The 23,266-nt window shown below is 42.5% G+C and overlaps 1 protein-coding gene across 1 annotated transcript in view; it reads right to left on the reverse strand.

The window, feature by feature from the left end:
- Pappa (pappalysin 1) overlaps positions 1 to 23,266 on the reverse strand; it is a 252,646-nt gene that overhangs the window by 207,526 nt on the left and 21,854 nt on the right. Inside the window, exon 2 of the mRNA XM_008833486.3 lies at positions 4,340 to 5,402. Within this exon, the coding sequence (XP_008831708.1) occupies positions 4,340 to 5,196 (857 nt within the window). The 5' untranslated portion in view covers positions 5,197 to 5,402. The remainder of the gene's footprint in view (positions 1 to 4,339; positions 5,403 to 23,266) is intronic.

The following is a 23,266-nucleotide window of genomic DNA, read 5'->3' on the forward strand; positions in this document are numbered from 1 at the left end:
TCTCTGATTAAGTCTAACAGTTTCCTTAGCTACATGACTGGTGTGTTTTATTTTTCTCAAAGGAAGTGCTATAGAAATGGTCAGCATGCTGAATCACTGCCACTCAAAGTGGGCTGTCTGTGAACTGTTTCTTACCAGGCCTTGGAACCATGACTACAAAGATAAAAACCCATCACTTGGAAACTGTGAGACAACTCTGCCATTGCTGTGTCATCCTAGAGACATTTCATTACCATATTAGTTTATGATTTCTGCCTGCTGTGTAGGTATTAGTTTGCGTCATATGTGGAGTAATCTTGCTCACTGTCAAATGGTTGAGAATAGTGATTTAAGACTAGCTTTCATAGTACCAGAAGGTGCTACATAAGTTGCTAGGGGAAAAATTATGGACAGTCTTACTCAGCTGTGAATTCTGTGAGCTATCAGTGTGGCAAGATATGCCCATAGGTATAATAGTGGTACACTTGTTATAGGGGTAAACTGCTTTCTGATTGGATTTAAGGCCCATTACATAGGAGGAAATGAATTCTTGGTACTGTAAGTCTGCCCAAGAGCCCATGCTTGGGGAGCTGATAAGCGTCAGGTATTAACAAACCACTATTATTTTATTAAATGTACATAGTATCAAATAGCCCTCTGAATTTGTATTTCCTAGACTTGTATCTTAGTGCAGCTCTCAGAACTCATTGGAAAAGTTTCACTGTGCAATGAAAGGTGGTTAATGCAGAAACTCACAATTGGCCAAAGTACAGAAAATACGTGTTTGTGGAATGCTCAGTCACAAATGAGATCTGTATCACACCCCTTCCCCACAAAGCTCTGGGACCATGGGTGAAGAGGGGAAGGAAGGATTGTAAGACCCAGAAGTCATCAAGGACCAGTGTCTTCTAGACATGACACTACTAACAGCAGCTATGATTGCCTGCACAAGACCTGAACAAGATTAATCTAGTCGACATTGTAATGGAGGGGGAGTCTTTGGAGCCCCCATCTCTCATTGTGGAGCTACTGACATTTGATGGCTTCTGGGGAAGGAAGAGTCAGGTTTCTTCAAGGATGTGGCCTCTGGTGAGGTGACCACATTCCAGTGTATGTTCCTATATGCATGAATATTTGGACAAATCGAACTCTTTGGGTCACAAAAAAATAAATAAAAAAGGAACAGGATGTTTGGAGGGGAGGGGGTTGGAGGCAGATCTGGGAACAGTTACAGGGAAGTATGTTCAAAATACATTTTACTCATGTATGAAATTCTCAAAGAATTAATAAAAAGATTGTTTTTTAAAAAGTGGATGGGGGCTGGAGAACTGGCTCAGGGGTTAACAGTGCTTGTTGCTCTTGAGGAGACCTGAATTCAGTTCTCAGCCCCACATCAGGTGGCTCACAACTCCCTGTAACTTCAGCTCCAAGGGATCTGACATCCTTTTCTGGCTTCTGGAGGTACCCATATACATGTGGCATACACTCACATACATGTACACATATACACATAAAGTGAAAATAATAAAGATCAGTCTTTGAAAAGGATACAGAAAAGCAATATAAACAGATGTATGGCAAAAGATGACAGATAGAAACAGAGAAAGTGAGACGGGAAGGTAAGGAGTTAGAGGACGGAAGAGAGAGAAAAGTCAGACACACACACAGAAAGAGAGAGGACAGAGGCAGAAACACAGAGAGAATATCCCAGAGGAGACATTATGCTCAGCTAGTTCTTCATTAAAACCCAACTAGGGGGCTGGAGAGATGACTTCGCTGCTCTTGCCTAGGACCCGGGTTCCATTCCCAGAACCCACATGGTGGCTAACAACCATCTACAACTCCAGTTCCAGTTCATCATTGCCTCTTACTGAGAAAACCCAATGCTATTGCTGCCCTAATCACTCTGAAGTAATCACTACACAGGTGCACTTACATACATGCAGACAATATACTAGTACACATAAAATAAAAATAATAAAATACTTTCAAAACCCACCTAGATAACAACTTGATTTCTACTGTGTCTGTTCTGATCACCTTCCTTCTTCTGCCCCTGCGTTCTTCTCGTTTTCTCATCCTCCTCCTTTCTCCCTCCTCTCTTTTTTGTTCAAAGTCACAAAGTGAATATTTTTTGAAACCTTCCACAGGTTTCTCTCTGCACACAGGAGAGCTGATTCAGCCAGAACCCAGTGACCCCCAGCTTAGTCAGAATGACACAAGGCCTAGTGGGGCTCACTCAGGACACGGGCACACAGCTTTCCCAGGCAGCAAATAAACAGACCCTAGCTCCAGTGGTCACAGTGCTGGCACATGGCTGTACACAGACATTTGGAGCATGCAGTCTCGTGATGAGAAAAGGAGAGGCCTTTGGAATCTGCCAGCACTGTCGGCTGATTTTGAGTTATCTGGAACCTGGGGCCCCATGGACCCTGCATACCAGCAAAAGGCTCTGAAAAGGACAGGTACCTTTGGTCCTGACTCAGTCACACCCATTAGGTTTCTCCCAAGGCTTTAATAAAACCACCCTGCTTATTACCCATGTCCTTTAATTTTGTCCAACTGATGGTTGGATTCAAACATGGTCCGATTCCATGGCTTTAGAGATATTAAGCCTAATGTGAGTCCAAGCCTTCTACCCGTTAATGGGGTGACTTTAAATACTTTCCTTCTCCTTTCTGAATCTTGAAAAGAAAGGGGTACCTGTCCTTCCAGCATTTGGCAGATGCTGAATAAAGATTTGTCACATTAATGAGAGAATGAGCAATCAATGGATTGTGCAGATGATTTTCAGTTATCTCTATTCTTCCTCTTACCCACTCGGCCTTGGAACATAGGTAACTCCTGAAAGTCTGACTCAGTTAAACACACCACACTGATCACAGAAAACCTGCTTTTTTTGTTGTTGTCTGCCTAATGACCTTATTCACTCATGAATATTGCGCTCTCTAAATTCCTACTATCTCCCATCCCTCAGATGTAAATATTGGCTCCTGTCCTGTCTCCCTTGTCAAGTTTTGGCATGGCTCAAATATGAGTAGAAGTGACAGTATATGATGACCTGGAGAGACTGGTCATACACGGAAGTGTCTCCCATGTGCTGTGTAAGTGTCAGAAACATGTGAGAGCCCTCCCAGTGCTGGCAGGCTGTCGCCAGGCACGACACTCTCCTGCCAGCATCGCCATTTCTCTGTGCATAGAATAGGTGCTTTGCCTGGGCATAGGAGGCCCTTGCTCTTTTGAGAGAGGCATAGAGAAGCGTCAGCAGAAAACCTGCAGAGGTTGGCAAATGTGCTTGAGCCATCAGCAAGTCCAGGGTCCTGTGTGTGTTAGAATGGAAAAGTTCCCTGCGAATCTGGGAAAAACAGGAAAGTGGATGTTGACTGTTTTTCTGACTTCAAAGTAGTTCTTTCACGTTCCACATGAAACACAAGCCACCCTTGAGTTTTATGTTACAGGTTGGGATTGCTGGTTATAGTCAACAGCCAGGGTAGACCCTAAGGAGAACTTGGGCAGAAGAATCTCTTTCTTCCTGATTCTAAGGAATAGTATCCACTGCCTGATGTGTCTTTCTTTCCCCAATCCAAACTCTGAGGTCAAAATTATTCTTATTCTCTCTTTCATTCTCTCTTTCATTCTCTCTTCTCTCTCTCTGAAGCTTGGGTCTGAACACAGAGTCACAACCTTTCACTAGCTAGACCAGCTCTTTACTCTTGAGCCCTCTTTTTTTATTTTTTATTTTGAGACACGATCTCAACTAAGTTACTCAAGGTGGCCCTGAATTCACTCCGTAGCCCAGGCAGGACTTGAACTTGAAATCTTCCTGCTTTGCCTCCTAAATAGCTGAGATTAAAGGTCTGAATCATAAGACCCTGTTGATTTTATTCATTTGTAAATAAAGTAAAAGTAATAAATATTAAAAGAATGAATGAAAATATAAGAAAAATATAAATAATAAATTTAAAGTAATTTTATTACTTTTAACTGATTTAAATTTAAATAGCATGTAACCAGGAACTACTGAATTAGATAACACAGCTCTAACCCACACTACTACACACAGCACAACAGTCATTTGTATATAGTACATGTTAACCAGTTTAAACTCTGAGCTCTTTGAAAAGACAGAACTTGAGGCCTTCTTCATGGTCAATGATAAGCATTTGGTAAGTGGGTTTTGTAATAGACCAAGCTGGCATATAGTCCCTTTGATTACTTTAACAATAGGCTTCCCCTGGTCACAAGTCTGCTTCATAGACTGGAAAATTGTCACAAACCCCTATAGACTTAAGTATCTCATCTATAAAATGGGAAAGTCAGAATCAGCTCTCAACTGGACATCTGCCCAGCAGTGTCTTACCTGTGTGGAGAGTCAGGATCAAAGCATGTCTTAGTGACATCTGTGATATCTGGGTCACAACACTCTCCACCATCGAAGTTAAACCGTTCATAGTTGCAATCCATGTCACACGCACCATTCTGCTGCTTCTTGGTGAAGGAGGAGTAGCGGAGGTGCCGGCAGTCCCCACCATCATGGCCTGTCAGTGTATGGTTGCACTCGGGGTCACAGTTCTCATCCCCAATCTTGCTGATGTCACAGTTGGCCAAAATGAGGCGGTGTCTCAGTGAGGAGTTACTCACCTCCAGCACCTCCAGCTCCCAGGAGATGTTGTAATGCTTGAAGGCCTCATCCAGCTGCTGGTGCTGAAAGTCAATCTGCTGACGACTCACTGTTGGGTTTTCATGGTTATCATCATAGATGTTGACCACACGATAGCGTACCACCTTGAGCCGGCGGAAACTTGGAAGCTGGTTGTAGCTGGTGATGACCTCTCTGTTGTCACACAGCGTCTGCCCACAGAGAGGAGGCTCCAAATTCGTGTCCAGTAGGAAGCCGTGGGCATTGCTGAGTTCTACCTGGGGGATCTTGCCATCCTTCATGGGGGACCAAGTGCGCTTCACATTGTCCCAGTTCTCCTGGAGGAGGAGCTGAGGTAGAGGGTTGTGGAGGCCACGGGTTTCCATGTCGGACAGTATCTCCCTCTGTGTCCTGGCCACATTCCACAGACTGAAGTGTTCAATGTGGCCCCGGTAGTTATGATTCAGAGCACTGCCACCCAACATGAGCACTTTACACTTCTGGGTCAGTGGGCTGAATATGCCACCTACTTGCTCCCCAGAGGTCGCCACCTGGGCACCATTCACATAGAGCTTCATCAGCCGCCCATCATAGGTGGCAGCTAGATATATCCACTGGCCTGGGAGGTAGCTGCGGTGGGCATCAATGGTTGTCACTTTCCTGGCCCGGTCTGTCTTCAAGGAGAAAAAGTAGCGTGGATCTCTGTTGCCTTGATCACTGACGGTGTGAATGCCCACGACCCATCCTCGGTCACGCGAGGTATAAGAACATTTGTCATACAGCCCTATGTGGCCCCAAAAGAGAAAGAGGAATAAATAAAGCATGGAAGTGTATGGGATAAGTTATTTTTCTCTGACAAAATTTATATCAGGATATCCTAAGTTAGTAGTTTTCAAGTATCTCTGTGAGACCCTGACTGTTACTAGTGGTGCCTCTGGGACCACCCCAATAACAAGGTGAGAGCTAGAGGAACTAACAGGTCAAGTGAGGTGGATTTGGTGACACTTCATGACACCTTGAATCCATGACGTTTCACTTTTGTTGGCTTTGAATACAGAGCATGCACAAAAGCTTTTGTTAGAATGGGTATTTCACTGAAAAAATGTAAAGACAATGGTGATAATAATAAAATCCCTAAAGTTATTGGAATTGCAAAGGTATTGCATGGGAAAGTACACTTTCTAATTAAGAAGTTATTTAAAGTGTAGAATAATATGTAAAGTAAAAAGAAAAACAATGGGAGATGAATGGAATGGAAGATGTTCATTTAGGACAGTCCCTAAGACTGTCACTATAACACCATGAGCAGTCACTGAATTGTGGGAAAAGCTGGCCTAGTAAAGTGAGTGTCGAGAGCTGAGAAGCTAGTGCTTCTCCGTCTTTTAGGAGTTTTTGCTAACCTTGACATGAATTTCCAAGAAAGGCAGATACTTAGCAGATGATCTGCAAAGGTTTGTGAAGATAATCATCCCAGCTGCTCTAACACTATCTAAGGTGAGGAAGTTGAGACACAGGGAATGAAAGGCATTTCTAGGGTTAAACAGCATCATGGACAAATCTCCTGAAAACCAATTCAGCTGAGTTTATCTAAAAGTTCTCTCTCTATACACACACATATGTCCTCTTAATATAAAAAGATGCTAAAGATATCTAGACAACAGTAATAAAGAACAATTCCACTAGGCCTCTACGGCAGGTCAGGCACCATGATAAGGTCTTTGTAGGCATTAGTTCACTGAATACTTGCAATGTTCTTATGACAATGATTTTAAGTACTTCATTAAAATAATGATAGATATGGAAATTAAAGGAACTGAAAAGACAAGTCCAAGATCATCTGGTTGATAAGTGGATCTGAGATCTATATAACTCTTGTCCTGTGGGCAAATTGCAAAATACCCCCTATTATTACCAATCACTAATGTGAATTTTGTTCACACCACAAACTAGGGTTGGGTAGACAGTAGTTATCACACATTTTAGTTAGGGGTTTGAGGAGGTTGTAGGATAGACATCCATCTCTAGAGATTCTCTGAAAATTCCAACAAAGTAGCTTAGCAAATTCTCTGTGAATTTGATCATCTTTATACTCACCCTATCGCCCATCCTCTCTCAAAATACACAGTGTACCTTGGCACAGGAAATTCTTCTAGATGGTGAAGAGGATTTTCTAATTACAAGTACATTTTAAGTGTCGGATGCTGTTTGAAGCCAGGTGGGAGGAGAAAGAAAGGATGATGAGAATAAATAAAAGATGCTTATGTGAAAGGATAGTCCCTACTCTCACTGGAGCATCAATGCGGTCACCGTAACTCTGAGTGTCCAGCTGCCATTAGTGCTTGTCAAATGAACATGGAGAGTGTCCAGCAAAATCAATAGAGGAGGCCCACATAGTCCTTCCTCTTTTGTGGGCACTGGGACCTTAGCATCCGGATAAATCTTTCCCTTAGCATCTAACATAGCCAGAACTTTGGCAGAGGATCTAAGCCTACCTACTTCTTTCTTCCCATTCCCTGTTCAATGTATTTCATGCAATGACCAGAGTTTCCCAACATAGCCATTCTACTTCTATAGTCTGGTAACCTTGGCAGAGTCCCAAGTAGCACTTCTAGGTCTTATTTGAATGAGGTTTCTCATCACGTAGTCTATATCTGATTTTCTTTATTCCAGGATCCCCAGTGATTAACATACAAATCACTTCTTCCAAGAAGCTCTCGCTGATAGCTCTGAGAACAGGACCATTCTCTCCTCTAAGCTCATTTTCCTTTTAGGAAATTTGACATTGGCTCTCTGTTTCTGAAGTTACCTATGTCTACGCCACTGTTTCCTCTTCACTAGAATAGATGGTTCTTGAGAGTAATGATCATGTACAGTCAGTCGTCTTTTTGAAATCTGCTTAGCACCTTTCTACACAAGGAACTCATTATGTGTCCTATGAATGAGCACAGACATGCAATGATTTGAAACAGAGGGGGAAAAGAGGCAAGGCAGTGGCCTTAAGATAAACAGAATTAAAGGCACTAATTTATGTCTCAGTGGCTAAAGGACAGAAAATCAGAGGACAGAGTGTCTTTCTGCTGGGAAGGAGAGCAAAATTTTTGGACCCAGGATAATCTGTTTTGACTCTTGACAGCAATTACAAGCCATATGTCTTGGACAAGACCATGTCACCTTTGTGGACCTTGATTCTCTCATCTGTATCTCTCTTTGAATATGGTGTCATACTTAAAAAACATAATGAGTATAACCTCTTTGACCTACACTGGCTATCCAAACAAGAGTTCACTTTTAAGATGCTGGAAGATCTGGGATTAAATTAAAGATGAAAAACTATAAAATGCCAGGAAACAAAACACAGAAAGTCCATAGAAGTAAGTACCTTGAAAACATCTTGCCTGATGTATTAAAACCCATGATGAAGGCTTAAAAAACCCCCACGAGTCCAATTCAAACTCACTGGTAAATGCTATTTAGAAATGCCAAATCTTCATTGAGTTAGACAATATTAAAAGACTTACCTATTGAAAATGATTTCCCACTACCCCATATCTAGAGGTCTTTCTCCCCCTTTCCCCTGTGGTCCCTTTCTACTTATATATCTATAAAGCATAAGAATTACAACAATAACCAGCCTGGTAATATATCCCCAGTGGTGCAATAGTGGCACTTTTATCTTGGGGATAACCAACAGCTGTCTAATTGGACTTAAGGCCTGCTCAATAGGAGGGAATCCACGCCTGTTCTTGTAAACCTATCCAAAGATTCATGACTGGAGAGGTCATAGACCTGAGAGAAGCTACTCCTGCCACTTTCCTAAACCAATATATCTTCTAACTATTCTAAGAGTTTATTCTTGTATCCACAGGTGAATGTAGCTCTTACCCCTTATCAAAGAAGCTTCTTTTTCCAACAGATGCACACTATTAGAGATCCAAAACTGGCCAAAACACAAAGAGTAAGTGACCCTGGGGTGCCTATGCCAGGTTGATACATTTGCATTTGACATGCCAACATGGAAAGGGGACAGTTCTTAAGTGCTCATACCTATAAGACGACTATATAGGCAATCAATGGCTGCTGAGAAAGGGAGACTCAGTTTTGTACAGGGACAAGCTCCCTGGTAGGTTATCCAGTCCCAAATGGTCATCCCTGAATTCATGTACATAAGATTAACACTAAATTGACTTAGTAGAATACATATACATATATAGTATATAAATATATATATTATATAATAGTTAAGAAGAGGTCATGAATTTGAAAGGGAATTGAAGGGGGCACAGGAGGAGTTGGAGGGGGTGAGACAAGAGTGGAAATGACGTAAATATAGTATTCATGTATGAAAATCTAAAAAAAATTTCTAAAGTTACTTCTCCACTGACTCCCTCCAAAGCGTAAGAGTTGCCTTCACACTTGGAATGAGCTGCCCCAGTGCTTACTGGTTGCTGTCCAATGTGGATCTCAGTGTGATCATTGGTTCCTAAACCTTCCAGTTTTCCCCCCTCACCTCTTTGCTCAATGACCACTCTTCCTTTCCTAACTCCTCACTTATTTTAATTCATTTTTATTTTAATTTTATGTGTATGAGCGTATTGCCTACAAGTGTGTAAGTGTGCCACGGCATGCAATGCCTGTGGAGGTCAGAAGAGGGTGTTTGATTCTCCTGGAATTGGAGTTATGGATGGTTATGTGGGTGCTAGATTGAACCTGGGTCCTCTTCAAGAGCAGCCAGTGCCCTTAATCACCGAGCCACCTCTCCAGTCCCCTCACTTGTTATTCTATCAAAAGAAACTCTATCTCTGTCTCTCTCTCCCTCTCTCTCCCCCCCCACACACACTTCTTTCCCCCTTTCATTTTGACAGGAGCATCTGGTCTCTGGTTTTAGAGTTGCCTTTGGAAAGCAGCTGGCCTTATTTTGAAGGTAAACTACACATCTGTATAGGGTCCTCATTTCAGAAACTTCCTGGGGCCTGGGACCCTGGCTCAGGCCACCTCAGTTTGTAACTCAGTGAAAAGAAGGAAGGAAGAAGAAAGACTTAGCTGCCACATGCAGCTAAGAAGTAAGAGGTGGCTTACCCTAGAGGTGGACAGGAAGGGCAAAGAGGGCTTTTCAGCAGCACTAAGAGGAAAGAATGAAAGGAGATGAAAACCTTGAAGCAAAAGCCATAGAGGTTTAGCGGGAAATATTTACCTGGAATATAAGTGGTGAAAGGAAGTCACTGCGCTTCCTAGAGATGGAGGAGTGTTATGGGGATGGGGCCATTTTTGTATGAGAGTAAGTCAATTGGAATCACATTCCAGGACACTGGAAGGAAAGCACTCATGTACTACCAGTCCAGAGCCGAGACTTGGCACCAGAAACCTAGGCTTGGTGTGCCAGGTAACTTTGCCTAGGACAAGTCATACCACCATCACACCCCCTCTATACTGCTGGGGCTTGTTTCCCTTTGCTGTAAAAGGAGGGGCTCAGATGAAATGATCCTCTGCTAGACTTTAAGAGCCTTTTGTTCACTGTTAGAATGGCTCCTTGTATGTAGACAGTGTTGAAAAATATGTGTTGATTTGAACTGGATGCCTTATGTCATTCTCAATTCTTACATGCTTAGATGCCCTCTCCGCTGTGTCACTCTGTACAGGGCATAGAACAATGTTGCCTGAAGAACACAAGAATCCTTGCATAATACCACACTGTTCTTCCTCACACTTGTACAGCAACATAGAGACATCATTAAAAAAATGGTAACAGTCAATCTGAAGTCAGCCATCTGTGTGGAACTAGAGAATAATCCCAAGGGACACACTCCCATGCGACACAGCAGAAGGCCACATGCAATTCTGCATATAATCTACTATAATTAGCATACACCTGCTTAATGTTATAAGCCTACAGAACCAGACAATGGAAGTGACTCCAAGAGTCGTTTTGAAGGCCAGTGAAGTAGTATCTTGAAACATTGCCCACAAGAAGAGAGAATGTGTTACTATCCCAATAGAGGAGGCTTCTTGGGCCTCTTATTAATGAACTAGTCCCTAGAACGATGGCTAGTGGCCATTCTAATAGGCCCTGACCTATATGCAACTAAGTTTGATATGCAAAGCACTTCAAATGTCCGTAGGAGTTTTATGTGCCTTTCTTTCCATTTTACTGCTTTATTTTACTTTTTTATTGAGTACACACAAACACCACAGTTGTGTATGTGTGGAGGTCAGAGGACAACTTTGTGGAGTTGATGGTCACCTTTCACCTTTGCTTGGATTCCAGGGATCAAACCCAAGTCATCAGGCTTATGCAGTGAGTGCTTTTACATGAAGAGCCATTTCATAGGCCACATGTTGCCCTTTTAAATTCTCACCTGTCCATTCAAGCTCACTCCAGACAAAACTCACACACACTAAATATCAAAGTTTGAAAGCAAAAGGCCTGAACAGAATGTTCTAGAATTCTGGCCTAGGACAATCCTCTAAGGATATGGGGGCTCCTTCTAAAAATCACTTTAATGATCCTATTCTGAGGGTTTACATGCATATTTTTGCTTTCTCCATGTACACTTTACTCCTGGGAATTACTAAATGTCAAGTGCCCTACATCAAGTCTCTCACTAACCTTCTTCATAAGGTTGTTAGTATCAGCATTATGCGCTCCTCAGAGTAAACTGAGCCTCAGGGACAGGAAGTCCCAAACAACACAGCACTGATTTCAGGCCTACAGGATTCTCAGATCCCGGCTTGTGATTGTGTCACTGTATTAAGTGTCAAGTGGCAAGCATTCTGTGGTAGATTATCTCAGGGCATGGCTTCCTCCAGGAATGATTCTTCAGATCTTACAGTACCAACACAAACCAGCTGAGCTGAAGTACAAGCCAGAAGGCTGAGTCCTGCGACATTCTTTTGTCTAAGGTTGGATTCAGGATGCACAGTTCTTTGCTTCTAGTGCTCAGTCTGTTGGGCTCATTCCACTGCACTGGGACCTTAGATCTGCATGAGCAGCTGTTGATTTGGAGTCTGGAGTGCTTTCCTTAGCTTTTTCCTTAGCTTCTAGACTTCCATCACCAGCCTCCTTGTCGGTTGGTTTCCTGACATGGGGTTTTTCCCATTTCCAGTTTCTATGCTGAAATTTTTGTCTTTTGAGACTGCTGTCATAAATTTGGCTGCCTTTCATTTTTTATGGACTGTATAACCATGACTTATGAAATGTATATGCTGAGGTCATACCATCTAGTAGCTCAAAATATGACTGTTATTTGATGACAGAGGTAAACACATTATAGTGATGTCACTATGAGGTGACAGCCAATAGGACTGGTAGAGAATATGAGAGCATAGATGTGTGCCAAGAAAAGATCACATTAAGACAGGGCGATAGTAGCCATTTACAAGCACAAGAGAGGGGTCTCAGAGGAAAACAACTCAGTCTCCAAAACTGTAAGAAAAGAAACCTGCACTGTTTCAGCCATCCAGACTGTAAGCCTCTGTTAGGGAAGTCCAAGGAAACTGTTATACTCTCGTTCAGCATGCTTTCTAAGCCCTCCCACTGGGATTTCTCTGAACTCTCTTCCATTTCCCACTGTCTGTTCTCAGTTCACAACCATTCTCTTGCTATGATCTGGTGCCTCAATTTACTCCATTCCTATTTTGAGCAGAACACAGTATGTTAGGAAGGTTCAAAGACTGGTGTAGTTCCCCACGCACAGAAAATATTCCTTTCTAGGGAAGCATGCTTCTGTGTTTCTGTGTGAACTCACCTCTCAGAAGCACCTGCTAGGTATTGGGCATATGGATACTCGTGTCCATCCCACGGTGTCTCCTATACTTTTCATGCCGGTCTTGAAATAGCTGCTATTTACCAAATAAAAAACCCAAGTCTCAGAGAAGTTCGGTTGTCTTCTCAAAGTCACTTGGCACTAAGCAGTAGGGAGTATTGCAATTCATAGCAATTAGCTCAAATAATTGTTTCCAAGTTCTGTTCCCCTAAACTGAGGGAGACCCTGGCTATTCCTCCATCCTGTGTTTTTTCCTATAATGTTTTTCTGGGATGCTTTAACTCAATACAAAATTAGGTCTGATAACATATGGTTTTTCTCTTATCACTGCCTGGGGAAGAGAATTAGCAAAAGATGACAATGTACATCCAGCTAATATTATCGTTTATTTTCTCTCTTTGGGAGAATATCCATACAAGAGGAAAGAAAACTCTTCTGAGGACACTTATCCCTGTGGGGAAATATATCATTTGCAAATAAATAGTGATAATAGTAAGCACTTGGAAGGGTTCTATGTAGCAGGTTTTGTGATAAGCACAGGTATGTACTTGGGACTCATCATGATTTTGTGAAATGGGCTCTATTACAGTGCCATTGATAGTCATGGAAACAGAGGTACGGAGATGATATGGATCCCTGAAGGGTCCATGCCAGGATCTGAGAGAGAGAGCCATAATTTTTCATCTACCAGACTCTGGAGCCAAATGGACCTCCAGATGTTTTCCTTCATGCCAGTTACCCCCGCCCACCAGAGGCTCTTGTGCTCTGCTGTCCTGTCCATTGGATTGTGCATCCCTGGATAAGCCAATTCTTGAACTTTCTCATTCTCTTGCCTATGAGCTGGGAGGGTCGTAACAGATAGGCCTAGAGAGTCTCTACAGTTTCAGACTCTGGATTCTAGGATTCTGCTTCTTTAGATACCTCAGGCTGGGTACTCACTGTGGAAAACACAAGGTTATAGGTAGGACCGGCAGGCTCAGGCCCTCCACTTTATGATGCCCATGAGCTGTGGGATGTCAGAGGCAAGAATGCAAGCAGAGGTGTGAGGATGTGAGGATGAAAGGGAGGAATTTAGGTCAACAATCTGGTTTCTTTCAGGAGGGTAAAAAATTAAAAGCTAAAGGTTGAAGCTGGTCCTTTTTCTGTTTTGTTTTGTTTTCCCTGATTTAATCGCTGGTATCAAAGCCACAGAGGAATGCTTGAGAGAGCAATCCTATGGAAAGCTTTTATCTGTCCAGAGGAAAGTGATTAAAACAGACAGATTTGGGTTAAGTATACCCATGGTCCCTGCACTAGGTTCAGTCAAGGGGAGGCCCACCAAAGTGACCTGAAGGACTCAGAACCACCAGGCAGTCAAACAAGGCTGGGATGTCATTAAAGGGCATACCCAAAGAACAGCTCTTTAGTATCCACAAACCTGCAGGCTCACCGTGACTCAAAGGATTTCCCTTAGGCTTAGTGGCAGGAAGGGCCTTAGAGTGGTTCATGCTGACTGGGGACTCAGGCCAAGTTATACTGTGTCTCCATTTTTATCTTCTGGCGTCAGAGATGCAAAATCATCAGAAGTAACCACATAGTTGAGACGGGCTCAGTTGTGGTTTCCTATGAGCCAGTCATGTAGTGTCGACAAGATCAGCGAACAGTGGGACAAGCATCTACAAAATCACCTGCGTCTGCTCTCCTACTCAGATTCTTTTTTCTGAGAGTTCCCAAACTCCATGGGTCTCCTTACCTGTTTCACTAACTGTTTGATCTTGGATAACTTAATTAGACTCTGGGCCTCAGTTCTGCCACCCATACACTAGGAATAAAAACTTTTTAAAAAATAATATTTCATTATTTTTATTTTATGTGTATGAGTGTTACGCCTGCATGTAGGTACGTGCACCCATGTCATGCAAAGCCTGTGGAGGACAGAAGAGGCTGTTGGATCCCTTGGAACTGGAGTTACAGTTATTAGCTGCCATGTGGATGCTGGGATTCGAACCCAGGTCTTATGCAAGAACAACTAGTGTTCTTAACCACTGAGCCATCTTTCCAGCCCAAAATAACAACTCTTATTTCATATACTTCACAGCTATCTTTAAAAGGATAAATGGATTCATACTTTCTTGAAAACTACTTTAAACAGTCCAGATATGAGGCATGTTTGAGAAAAGTAGGTCCAAGTCCCATAATTATTAATACAAAGGCCTATGTGATACATTTAAAGAAACCATGCACTTCTGAGAGCTCAAGCTATACCTATGTCTCACTCTAACCTTGACTCTGAAGCCTGCATCCTTTGCTCCTATGTAAGCAGTCTGTGGAGACAAAGAAAGATCAGGGTTTGGGGCTCGGGAGATGGCTCTGAAGGAAAAGTGTGTGCTGCACAAGCATGAAGACCTGAGTTTGGATTCCCGGCACCTACTTAAAACCCTGGCATGTAAGCACACATTTGTAACCCTAGCACTGGAAGGGAGAGTGGATGGAGACAGACAGATCCCTAGAGATCTTGGCCAGCCAGCCTAGATGAAACAGTGATTTCCAAGTTCTGTGAGAGACCTTGTCTTGAAATAAAGTGGAGAACAACTGAAGACACCAGACATCAACCTTTAGCCTCTACATGCACTCACCACATGTACATGTCTATCTGCATGCACACATGCACATACACATGAAAGTATATTCACACTTACCATATAGACAGAGACCAGAGATGGAGAGAGGAGAGACAGAGAGAAGAGATACCGAGAGAGGGAGAGAGAGAGAGAGAGAGAGATCAGAGTTTAACAGACTAACAAATCTGATTTCAAATGCTGGCTCTATCATTTACCATCTAAGGGACTGAGGAATTCTGGGAGAGGACCTCTCCTAATTTTAGTCTTCTCATCCATAGAATGGGGATAATGTATTGTCTGCTGACAGTTATAGAGGGAACTAAATGAAATAATGAACTGTCAGGCCTTGGCACATGGCCACTGGCAACATAATAAGTGTTAAAACGCCTGTACTGTAGTTGGGCTGCTCTGTTCGAACCCTAGCCCTGCTCCTTGTTAGCTGTGTAGCCTTGGGCAAAATCTCTGCTCTTTATAAGTCTTCCTGTGTAAACTGGTATAACAAGTCCTTCAGACCCAGTGCCATTTGGAGGGCTGACCCAGAGACTGAAAATCCTCATTCGCATGCTCATATGCAAAAGTAGACCTATACTTTTTACGATTACTAAATGGCCCTTTTGCTCAGAACTGGGCCTTTTCTCCTTCTGTGTCATTAACTGTGTTCTTTCTGTCACTGTTGTGTGAACAGAGACACGTGTCATTGTAGAAAGCATCTTATGTATTTTATTTGCTTCTCTCAGCACTCTCTGAAGGAGACAAACAGAACTAATGACCTGGGTCCTATGAATGAGGAAAGTGAGGCTCCAAGAGGGTTGACGGAGGCCATACAACTCGTGAGACGCAGAGCCAAGGCCAGAGTCCTAACGCACCACTCCGTTTGCACCTCTGCCTCGTGACACTTTCCTCATGACCAGCGACTTTCTCTCTGAGGTCACCACCATCTATTCCGCACTAAATTTATGCAAATTTAAAGGAAAAGGATTTAGAGCTGAAGAGCAGTGCATGTGCGCCCTTCTTCAAACACCGTCAACACCATCTGCCTGGTTACACAAGAAGATGCTTTGGAAACAAAGGGAATTTCTGCTTTGGAGGATCCCACATTGGTCCAGGTCGGATCATTGCTGTGAATGAACACAGGTAAGGGAGGCTCCAGAGGGCACACTCTTGGTGACCTTAGGATCGGCATAAGGATTGGCAAGTAGAAAGACTGGATTGCTGCCAATGAAATGCTGATATCCATGAATGAACAAACAGGGAAACCAATAACCACACATGACCGTGATTGCTTGAGGGACAGCAGAGTGGACAGCCTGGTGTTAAAAACTCCATTTGGGAGCAAACACAGATCTGGGAATCCCTGTCTCTGATATAATTTCAGTGTATCTCTGTCTAGAAGGCTGTAATCAGACACTGTCCGTAGAACACTTAAAGTGCCTGGTAAAAATAAGCACCTAAGAAATGAGCGCCGTTCTCCATGGGTGAACGCAAGAAAGACCAAACGCATGTGGAGGAACCATAAAAAGAAGATGAGAATTGGAGAAAAGAAGGCAGAAATGTAGCTAATAAGCTCAGAAGTAGATCTCACATGTTCACACAAAGCCACACAGATGTGTCAATTTGATACTGTCAACAATAATATTAGTATTCTTAATATTGTATACATTAAGACAATGATTCTCATATGAACTTTCTGGGACGGAAATCGATGCTGATACGGTGATTTTTCTCTCAGTTTCATGCTGATCATAATTTGACCCTTCTTGGTAATTGCGTTGTTATCCCTGTGTACCACTTGACGTGTGTGTGTGTGTGTGTGTGTGTGTGTGTATGTGTGTGTGTGTGTTGGAAGTTCAAAAGGATGTATCCTGTTGCTTTGCATAATGGTGCTCAACACCCTCTTATTGAAAGAATGAGCTATATGCAGCTGTATGGACACAATTTTCTATTTTCGGGTTCAGAAGCACACAGGAGATAAGAATGTTAAGGGTTGAGTTGTGATTTCAAATGTCAACTCCACTATCGTATACTATGAAAGGCAAGTCATGAGACCTGTCTGAGCTTTCCTTTTCTTACTTGGTAAAAGAGCATACCCACCATGAAGAGTTAGTGACACCAGGCATAGGAAAGCATACAGATGGTCTCAGTATGTGATCTTTGCCATTATCAGAGCTCTCTTAACTACCTATGTTCTGATAGTTTCATTCTATACTGATTGATATAACCTGTAAAGTGCCACCAGATTCATCGTCATTCTGAAAAGCATGCAATCCTTTCTCTGACCACATCACAATAAAGGTTAACCTTCACTTTATGTAAAAAGCATTGACCTCATCTTATTTCTGATCATGCAGGCAGACTCTGGTTAGGCCCCTCTCTTTGACCCACACTGCTTCCTCCAGGTAGAAGCATCTCCCCATTTCCTGTGCCTTCTGTCTTTCTGCTCTGAAAGACTCATGCCAGTGCTATCGTTTCCACTAGACCTTCAATAGGCATGAGTCTGTACTTGATACCCACTGTGCTCTCTCTCTTTGACTTCAGGCATCTTTCTGCTGCACGTACAGATCACTTAGGCTGTGTCTTTACAGCACACAGTTAGTTGTAGGGTCAGAGCCTCTCATTTCTCCTGAGTCTTTCGCAAATCCCAGTGCTGGTGTGGGCTATTTGGCTTTTGTCTGATTTCCCATAGCAATGATCACTGTTAATCATGGGATTCATTTCAGACATCCATTCCAAAGCTGTCTCTGCTACCACACAATAAATTCATGAGGAAACACCATCTATAGCTATCACTACTCTGCGTGTACATCCTTTCACAGGGTACCTCAAGTGTAAGTACCCAATCAACAACTACGGGTGAATGAAAAATATATGTGCACAAGGTTTTTGAGGAAATCACATTTGAGATTTTTAGGCTTCAAATCATCTTTCCATAACTTGATATGGAGTAGCTGTGGATGTCCTTATAATAGTGAGGAAGCCCTTCTGTTCTGGCTATCAGTGTTTCCATCTATGTAATTGGAGGTTGTAACCATGATCTTTATAGTTTGATTCACAACATACTAAGAGTAACGGGAAAACGCAACTTAGCTGTATGCTGGCCTGACTAGGTTATGTAACCATCAGCAAGTGACACATTCTCTGCTGTTCGTTTCCTCAACTTGAAAGGGCAGACAAGGGGAAAATAATTTCCAGGCCTTTTCTTGATAATACAGGGGAGAATTTTCTCAACTGGATATAATCAGTAAATAATTTGTGTGCTGGTTTGTCATTCATTTAGTATGGATCCTGCACAAAGCCCTCCTCATGCATGATTGCAATGCAACTTTTGTGGGCTGTAGTTTGGGTTTTGCTTTTACCCTAGGAGATCTCTTCCTCCTAAAGGCATATATTTATGTCTTATGACTCCATTGGCATAGACTAGAGATGTGTATCAATGAGAAGTTATATGTAGTCATTTTTATCTAGCTGTTATCTTAAAATTGTGATTTTAAAATAAACCATTTTGTGAGGCTCCAAACAGTCTTTAGGCCATGGGCATTATGTCAATAATACCAAAAGGATGAGTTGCCCTCATTTCTGTTTCTGAGTCTTGGTTTTTCATCTATAGTTAGTGTTGGGAGAGGGCACTGAGGACCTGCAGCCAACCTGAAGAGCTAAGAAGGATGGATAGGTTCCCAAGTGGGCAAGCCAAGTGATGTAAATTTCATACTTGACATAGGTCTACAGCCTGTTATGTAAAAGCACACCCAGACAGTGTGGGCTGGACTCTGGAGACAAAAGTTTCTCTCTGGGTGAGCCTGCCATCACCTTCTATTGACCCACAGAAAGAGCTAAGCCAGAAAGAGAGAGAGAGAGAGAGAGAGAGAGAGAGAGAGAGAGAGAGAGAGAGAGAGTGAGGAGAAAGAAAAGGGAGAGACAAGGACAGGAAGATAAGGAAGGGACAAGGCCAGGCAGGCAGAGTTCCTTTTCTAGGGTTGTGCCATCCAGAAGTTCTTTCCTGGATAAGGAGGACCACAAAGGCTGCTACCTAACACCATTTTCTGTGTGCCAGGCATTGGATTACCCACACAGTAATCCAAACAGTGAAACAATATTATTGCTTTCGTTTTACAAATAGGAAAACACAACTGCCTCAAGCTTGAGTAACTGGTAGGTAAGTGATAGAGGTGGTATTTAGCCCCACGTAGTCCTAGCCCAGAGTTCACCCTCTTAACTTTTACATGATGAGGCCCAGTCAAGGCAAATCTGAAGACACAAGAAGGGGGGGGTCCCCTTTATATCATAAATAAATAAGGTATAATTGACAAAATACTATGATATAGGTATAAGCAAGCAGAACTCTGCTTGTACTTGATTCTGACGAGAAGGCTCAAGGAAGTTTCCCAGGATGAATCTCAAAGAGCTAAGCCTTAATGAGATGCAGTTTGAGTGGGAGCGAACTTGGAACAGACCACCAAGTAGAGACTCAGTATGAGCAAGGACAAGACTCATTACCCACAGATAACCCTGGAGATGAATTAGACAGCTACACTCAACAGAACTGAGAGTACACAGAGGAATGGAGGGTTGCCTAAGGCTAGATTCCAAAGAGCTGGGTATGGCATGCCAAGATATCTGAAGTACTCCCATTGACTTTAGAGTCTCTTTGGTGTTTTTGAAGAAAGGAGTCCAGCAGTTAGGAGTGCTATGGTGTCATTTTTCATAGTGGCAGAGCTGCAAGGGTCAGGAGTAGTGTCTCAGGACCCCTTGGCAGTGGTGTTCTGGAGCAATTCAGACTTGTCAGTCATGATATGAATAGAAAGTAAGCAAGACTTGGGAGAGGGCTGATGCACTGTTAAAAGTGAGTGTTAATTTTCTGTAGTTTTGTTATTTATTAGAAAATTGTGAGTTATGCCACAACCTCAAATAAGGTCCTCAAGGCTTTAAAGGTATATAAGTGGCATTTAATACATGTCAGGGCCTCAGAATTTATATGATATTCTAATAGGTAGAGAATGGATAACTCAGCTTTGATTCGTCTTTTTGAAAACAATATTTTATTTATTATTTTTACATTTGTGTGTATGAGTATATTGCCTGTATGTATGTAAGTGCACCAGTGTTAGACAACACCTTGGAGGTCAGAAGAGGGTGTCAGATCCCCCTGGAACTGGAGTTAATAAAGGTTGTGAGCCATCATGTGGGTACCTGGGAATCGAACCCAGGTCCTCTGCCAGACCAGAGAGCCATCTCTCTAGCCCCTGATTCTGGTCTCTTTTTGAACTGAATGAATTTCATTTACACATCTCTTGTTTTCCCATGTATTAGAATTTGGGAGGATGTAGAGTTGATCTCTAAGACTCATTCTAGACCTTCTGGTCTGTCATTTAAACTCCTTGAAACACAGGGTGTGCCCTTTGACTTTAGCTTAGCTTAGTTTGGCACCTGGCATGTGATAAACCGTATAAAAATTTGTCAAACATGTGGAATAGATCTAGTTTTTAAACTCAAGATTCCCATGGAATCTCTGGCGGGGGGGGGGGGGGCAAGTAAAAAGCTTAGAAGTGGGTGTGCATTTTTTTCTATTTAAAAGAAGCATAAAAATAAGCAGATTATTTACCCAGAAAAGGTAATATTTCCCATCTGGCTTAAAAGAGGGAGAGAATCTATCAGACTACAGAATAAAGAAAACTGATGGGCAGGAAGCCAAGGATACCATAAGGTCAAGGACAAACTTAAAAAGCTTAGAAGTGGGTGTGCATTTTTTTCTATTTAAAAGAAGCATAAAAATAAGCAGATTATTTACCCAGAAAAGGTAATATTTCCCATCTGGCTTAAAAGAGGGAGAGAATCTATCAGACTACAGAATAAAGAAAACTGATGGGCAGGAAGCCAAGGATACCATAAGGTCAAGGACAAACTGAGGCATCGAAGTGGAAATGTGTGTCCTAAGAATACCATGTAGTTCTGACTGATCTGAAGTCAGCGGCTCTTATACAGTAGAGATTTTGCCCTCTGGGGGGTATTTGGGACTGGGCACAGATATTTCTGGCCATCACAACTGTAGAGCAGGTGGGGTCTGCTACTACACCTAGTAAGTAGGTGCTGGGCGTGCTGGGAAAAATGCTTCAAGGCATAGGAAAGCACTTCCAAAGAACTGCACATTCTAAAAGGTCAGTGGTGCTGAGATTCACAAGTCCTAATGTGGTTCTCTACATGTTACCAGTAGGAAACAAAGTGTGAGCAGGACAGCAAGTTGAATGTCATACTGAGGCATTCAGACCTAATGTTAGGAGGTTTATGATGGGGCGATTACAGTCCTGACTCTGTGGACTGACTCTTCCACTGACTTGTTATATATTTTAGGACAATCACTTAAAATTCCTCCCCTTCCACTCAAAAAACTGAGATACTAATGCTAGATACTTTAGAGGGTCATTGTGAGGAGTTAAGCATTAACATAGGCAAGATACTTAGAACAGGGTCTGGCTTATATTACATGTTAAATGGATTAGCCATTTTCATTACTATGTGTAAGTAATAGGGTTCAAGACAGTGGCTAAAGTACTCTCTCAGCTGCTCACAATCCCAGAAAAATCGTCTGGAACTACATGGTCAGCATGTAACTATTATAACCGCCCAGCTAATAATCCTTCAATTAACTTCTGCTTCAGATGACAATGTAAACTGCATGTGTTCGGGTTTGTTCTATCACAACAAACAGCTCCCTGTCCTGTCTGGGCTTTGTCTCCCAGCTTTCCTCAGGGCCCAGGTCAGCATCTAACCGTCTCTCCATTTAGGCTTCTTATGTTTTTACTGTATAAGTGGAAGGAATCAGAGGAAGTCAGACATGCAGACAGAGGAAAGATGGGATCCTGCTGTGGTTGACACACAGTGCTCAGGAATGCCAAGACAGAACCAGGAACACATTTTTAGCGGCTTTTTTGAGCTACTGATTCTATTGTCTTGGAGCCCTTGTTTGTAAACACATATTTCTGCTGACACAAGGCTTTGTAAGGAAGGGCAGAGTGGGCTTGGGGGTGAGAGTTGGAAAAAAAGGCAGGTTGTGTCTGAAAGCCTTAAACCATGTGTTTGTTGTTGAGAATACAAAGACCTCACTGTTTTAAATGAAAATGCTTGTTTTACAAGGTGAGCGGGAATATGATACATACATGTCGAAAACGCTTTGGAAGCTGAAACAACTCCGTGTCACGAAGGCTTCCTGCTACATCCTACGTCCAGAGTTGCTTAGAGCTCATGGAGGGTCGGTATAACTAAACAAGGGCTCTCAGAGGCGATGAAGGCCCTGGAGCCAAGTGACTGACAGCTCTCTTCTTTGTTCCCATCTACAAATGCTGTCCTTTCTGTGCGAGCTGGGTTCCATTTCTTATTTTCTGTTGGCTTTCCACCACCTGCTGACCTGAAGGCTGAAATGAGTATTGATCTAAAATATTACTGTTGATAAAGAAAGCTCTGGTGGTGCAGCCCCAGACTCTAAGCACTGCAGGGAATACTTACAATTACATAGCAAGGCAAGCAGCACACTTTAATTTTTTAAGTAATTTTCAACTTCTGAAGAGGGTGGTTTTCAAACTGTGTACTCTGTGGAAGTGCAGGGTTCACTGGAATGTTTCAGGGGATTGTTTTAAGGACTTGCAGTAGCATAAAAACTAGAATTGGAGTCTCCTAACTTTTGCCCCAATCCTTAGTACAAAGCCCAGTCAATGGAACATTACATGGATGCTTGGAAAGAAGAGTAGAAGAGGGTGGTACGAAGGAGGAAATAAAGAAGACCGTGAGGAGCAGTGAGAAGAATTTATGGAATTAAGGGGAGAAGGGTGGTGAGTTGGGCTTGTGGATCAATATAGAAAATCCAAAGCGAATAATTCCAGCAGGGCCATTTCAGGCAACATTAGAAGTGAATTTGCCTACTTAAAATCGCTGAGAAACCCAGAGGACAGAGCTTGAATAAACAAAGTTGTAGATTATATTTCTAAGGAATAAACTAATTCCTCCTCAGAGGAATAAAAGCTCCAAATTCTATTTACTCCAACAAGGGTACAGATGAAGGAAAGTGCAATTCCTCAGTCTGATTTGACAACTCAGCATCAACATCCTCATTTTCACAGATCCCCTACAGGGTTTAAACTCTAGTGATGGGAACTCCCTTCAGGAAATGACCTGGTATGCTCCCAGAGTCTCAGCATTTCAGCCACTTGTTGGGGGCCACAAGTCCCTTTAAGGAACCGATGGAAACTTTGGATTCCACATAAATATGCACAACCTCAAATTTTTATACAAAACGTCTTGAA

This window comes from Nannospalax galili, unplaced genomic scaffold, assembly GCF_000622305.1.
Source record: "Nannospalax galili isolate Female #2095 unplaced genomic scaffold, S.galili_v1.0 scaffold34, whole genome shotgun sequence".
NCBI classification, from domain to species: domain Eukaryota; kingdom Metazoa; phylum Chordata; class Mammalia; order Rodentia; family Spalacidae; genus Nannospalax; species Nannospalax galili.